This window comes from Salmo trutta, chromosome 10 (assembly GCF_901001165.1).
Source record: "Salmo trutta chromosome 10, fSalTru1.1, whole genome shotgun sequence".
In the NCBI taxonomy this organism is placed as follows: Eukaryota; Metazoa; Chordata; class Actinopteri; order Salmoniformes; family Salmonidae; genus Salmo; species Salmo trutta.
The window spans coordinates 42524822-42529821 of record NC_042966.1 but is presented as its reverse complement, the minus strand read 5'-3'; the positions used below and the strand labels follow the sequence as shown (position 1 = coordinate 42529821).

The following is a 5000-nucleotide window of genomic DNA, read 5'->3' as shown; positions in this document are numbered from 1 at the left end:
GGTCGAGCGGGGCAGGTTGTCGGGCGGCGGACATCTCTAGTTGCAGGGTGTCATCTGGAGAGAGAGGGGAGAAAGAGGTCAAGGCGTAGGGTAGTTCTGTGTGAGTGGGACCAATGAACTCAATAGGATGTCGTCCACCTTCTTTTCAATGTAGTTGACAATCCTCAGGGGGGGAGGAGAGAGAGGGGAGGAGAGAGGAGGAGAGAGAGGAGAGGGGAGGAGAGGAGGGAGGAGGGTTAAGGAAGGAGGATGGTTAAGGAAGGAGGAGGGTTAAGGAAGGAGGAGGGTTAAGGAAGGAGGAGGATTAAGGAGGGAGGAGGATTAAGGAGGGAGGAGGATTAAGGAAGGAGGAGGATTAAGGAAGGAGGAGGATTAAGGAAGGAGGAGGATTAAGGAGGGAGGAGGATTAAGGAAGGAGAAGGTTGAAAAGAGTTTCCCAGAGTTGAAGGCAGAGACTTACAGTGATAGAAAGTGGCTTTAGCAGCGGATACAGAGGAAGAGAAGGTAGAGAGAAGGGAGTGAAAGGATGATAGGTCCTCCGGAAGTCTAGTTTTCCTCCATTTCCGCGCAGCTAGTCTTATTATGATCGCTAAATACTGCACAATTTAAACACCGGCCCCCATCCCCCGCTTCCCCCTTCCCCGTGTATATTTTGGACTATACATTGTGCCTTCCTGTATTATACTGATGCTAAAATGTTTATTCTATTCTACTGAGCCATTTACTTTATGTTCATATTCTTATCTTGTATTATTTCTTATTGTTATTGCATTGTCCAGAAGGAACCTGCCAGTAGCGTTTCATTGGACGGTGTATACCATGTGGATCCGGTACATACGACCAATAAAACATGAAAGGGGTGGGGCTAGCCCTTTTAATTGCCCCTACCTACAGTCATTTGCCCATAGGTCCACCCACATGGGAGCCAGGCCCAGCCAATCAGAATGTTTTTTTTCCAAAAAAAGTGGCTTTATTACAGACATAAATACTCCTCAGTTTCATCAGCTGTCCGCGTGGCTGGTCTCAGATGATCCCACAGGTGAAGAAGCCGGATGTGGAGGTCCTGGGCTGGCGTGGTTACACGTTGTCAAACGGTTGTAAGGCCGGTTGGACATACTGCCAAATTTTCTAAAACCACATTGGAGGCGAGGCGGCTTAAATTAAAATGTGTTTATCTGGACATTACTGCAGTCAGCATGCCAATTGCAGGCTCCCTCAAAACTTGAGACATCTGTAGCATTGTGTTGTGTGACAAAACTACACATTTTAAAGTGGCCTTTTATTGTCCCCGGCACAAGGTGCACCTGTGTAATGATACTGCTGTTTAATCAACTTGTTGATTATCTTGGCAAAGGAGGAATGTTCACTAACATTTTTGAGAAATAAGCTTTTTCTGCACATTTTTATTTCTGCTCATGAAACATGGGATCAACAGTTTACATGTTGAAAGTTGAATTTATATTTTGGTTCAGTAGAAGTATAGAAGCATGTTTATATTAGTGATATCCTGTTCATCCTAGTGTAACCATCAACTCTGTCAGCTGTGACATTTGAACCCTACAAAAGACCAACAAACCTGTTTTAATAAATTGGTCAAAAGGCTACCCTCTCACCATTGTGTTACCTCCCACCCATCCCTTACCCATTTATTTGAGCTATTTTACACACACACACACACACACACACACACACACACACACACACACACACACACACACACACACACACACACACACACACACACACTTTTGTTTTAATGTCCTTGTTGGGACCAAACGATTGATTTCCATTCAGATAGTGATATATATTTATATATGAGAGAGTGACAGAGATGGTGATATATAGAAAGAGACAGAGATGGTGATATAGAGTCGTGGCCACAATTATCACAAAGTCTGCTGCCTCAGTTTGTGTGATGGCAATTTGCATATACTCCAGAATGTTATGAAGAGTGATCAGATGAATTGCAATTAATTGCAAAGTCCCTCTTTGCCATGCAAATGAACTGAATCCCCCAAAAACTTTTCCACTGCATTTCAGCACTGCCACAAAAGGACCAGCTGACATCATGTCAGTGATTCTCTCGTTAACACAGGTGTGAGTGTTGACGAGGACAAGGCTGGAGATCACTCTGTCATGCTGATTGAGTTCGAATAACAGACTGGAAGCTTCAAAAGGAGGGTGGTGCTTGGAATCATTGTTGTTCCTCTGTCAATCATGGTTACCTGCAAGGAAACACATGCCGTCATCATTGCTTTGCACAAAAAAGGCTTCACAGGCAAGGATATTGCTGCCAGTAAGATTGCACCTAAATCAACCATTTATCGGATCATCAAGAGAGCGGTTCAATTGTTGTGAAGAAGGCTTCAGGGCGCCCAAGAAAGTCCAGCAAACGCCAGGACCGTCTCTTAAAGTTGATTCAGCTGCGGGATCGGGGCACCACCAGTACAGAGCTTGCTCAGGAATGGCAGCAGGCAGGTGTGAGTGCATCTGCATGCACAGTGAGGCAAAGACTTTTGGAGGATGGCCTGGTGTCAAGAAGGGCAGCAAAGAAGCCACTTCTCTGCAGGAAAAACATCAGGGACAGACTGATATTCTGCAAAAGGTACAGGGATTGGACTGCTGAGGACTGGGGTAAAGTCATTTTCTCTGATGAATCCCCTTTCCGATTGTTTTGGGCATCCGGAAAAAAGCTTGTCCGGAGAAGACAAGGTGAGCGCTACGTCATGCCAACAGTAAAGCATCCTGAGACCATTCATGTGTGGGGTTGCTTCTCAGCCAAGGGAGTGGGCTCACTCAAAATTTTGCCTAAGAACACACCATTAATAAAGAATGGTACCAACACATCCTCCGAGAGCAACTTCTCCCAACCATCCAGGAACAGTTTGGTGACGAACAATGCCTTTTCCAGCATGACGGAGCACCTTGCTATAAGGCAAAAGTGATAACTAAGTGGCTCGGGGAACAAAACATCGTTATTTTGGGTCCATGGCCAGGAAACTCCCCAGACCTTAATCCCATTGAGAACTTGTGGTCAATCCTCAAGAGGCGGGTGGACAAACAAAACCCCTCAAATTCTGACAAACTCCAAGCATTGATTATGCAAGAATGGGCTGCCATCAGTCAGGATGTGGCCCAGAAGTTAATTGACAGCGTGCCAGGGCGGATTGCAGAGGTCTTGAAAAATAAGGGTCAACACTGCAAATATTGACTCTTTGCATCAACTTCATGTAATTGTCAATCAAAGCCTTTGACACTTATGAAATGCTTGTAATTATACTTCAGTATTCCATAGTAACATCTGACAAAAATATCTAAAGACACTGAAGCAGCAAACTTGGTGAAAATTGATATTTGTGTCATTCTCAAAACTTTTGGCCACAACTGTAGAGAGAGACACAGATATGGTGAGAGAGAGAGAGACAGAGATTGTGATATATAGAGAGAGAGAGACAGAGATTGTGATATATAGAGAGACAGAGATTGTGATATACAGAGAGACAGAGATTGTGATATATAGAGAGACAGAGATTGTGATATATAGAGAGACAGAGATTGTGATATATAGAGAGAGAGAGACAGAGATTGTGATATACAGAGAGACAGAGATTGTGATATACAGAGAGACAGAGATTGTGATATATAGAGAGACAGAGATTGTGATATATAGAGAGACAGAGATTGTGATATATAGAGAGCGAGAGACATAGTGACAGGAAGAAAGAGAGAGAACGCAGGACGGAGGGATGAGTTAGCCGAGCAAGAGGCATCTCAAAACGTCTGTGGGGGCAAAAGTGTAACACTTTTACAATAATATCCTACACAAGCTTCCATAATGTACATTACTAATCTACACAAGCTTCCTAAATGTAAATTACTGTCCTACACAAGCTTCCATAATTTACATTACTATCCTACACAAGCTTCCTAAATGTACATTACTATCTATTTGACTACCGGTCTCGATTTAGTAAATCAATAGAACAAAATAAAAAAGGTAATTGTAGACAAATCTAGGATAAGATCTCATAAGACATTTTAATTGATTACATTACAGTACGCACTACAGTACCATTTCTCAGACAAATTTTGTAAAACAAACAGCAACATGTATGTTATCTATTTACATGGTCAACCTCCATTCGGAGGTGGTTAATATAATCATATTAATATTTACACTATTGAAACAACACGTTAGATGTGTACTTCAGTGTACTTCTTTCGATGGATAAAAGCTGAAGACATTTATCACCTGGAAAAATAGCAGTAAAAAGTATAAATATGAGTCAATACAAGCTCAATAAAAGCCTTTGTTTTGCTAACAGATCACAATCCATTTTTACTATCAAGCTTTTTTCACAAAACATGGGCATTGATTGTATTACGCTGTCTGCCCTGCCTCTCTCTCTCTCTCTCTCTCTCTCTTTCTTCTCTCTCTCTCTCTCTCTCTCTCTCTCTCTCTCTCTCTCTCTCTTCTCTCTCTCTCTCTCTCTCTCTCTCTCTCTCAGTGGGGTAGTGTTATGAGGACCACCAGACTCCTCTCTCTCCCCCCGCTACATGGAAGGAGGTGTAACAGGAGTCCATACTGTAGTCAGTCGCGTGTGGCCATGCGGTGACGTATCATAATGCGATAGTGTCGTACTATCATGCACCTCTGTGGCCGTGCTGCAGTCATACAGCGGGGATCCACCAGGTGGCGCTGTGGCAGAGTGAGACAGCCCAGGATAGTGGCTACTACTGGGGCCTCGCAGGAACTGGGAGCCTAGGCTGTTGGACATCTCCCCCGACTGGGAGACAGGGGTCAGGGACGGGTTACTGACGGACCACAGGCTGGGGTACTGGCTGGATAAAGAGAGGACAGGCGAGAACAGAAGACTATGTCAGTTTCACGTGAAATACATGGTAATTCTTTACTTGAAAGATACCTACAGTACGTATGAACACATTCATAACCCTTACATAACACCTTCATAACCCTTACATAATGCATTCATAACCCT

The 5000-nt window shown here is 43.6% G+C and overlaps 1 protein-coding gene across 1 annotated transcript in view; it reads right to left on the bottom strand.

Moving 5' to 3' along the window:
- LOC115200901 (T-box transcription factor T-like) overlaps window positions 1–5000 on the bottom strand; it is an 8828-nt gene that overhangs the window by 71 nt on the left and 3757 nt on the right. The window contains exons 7-9 of the mRNA XM_029764014.1: window positions 4915–4925; window positions 4643–4787; window positions 1–54 (exon numbers count right to left, since the gene is read on the bottom strand). The exon at window positions 1–54 is cut by the window's left edge and continues 71 nt beyond it. Coding sequence (XP_029619874.1) covers window positions 1–54; window positions 4643–4787; window positions 4915–4925 — 210 coding nt within the window. The remainder of the gene's footprint in view (window positions 55–4642; window positions 4788–4914; window positions 4926–5000) is intronic.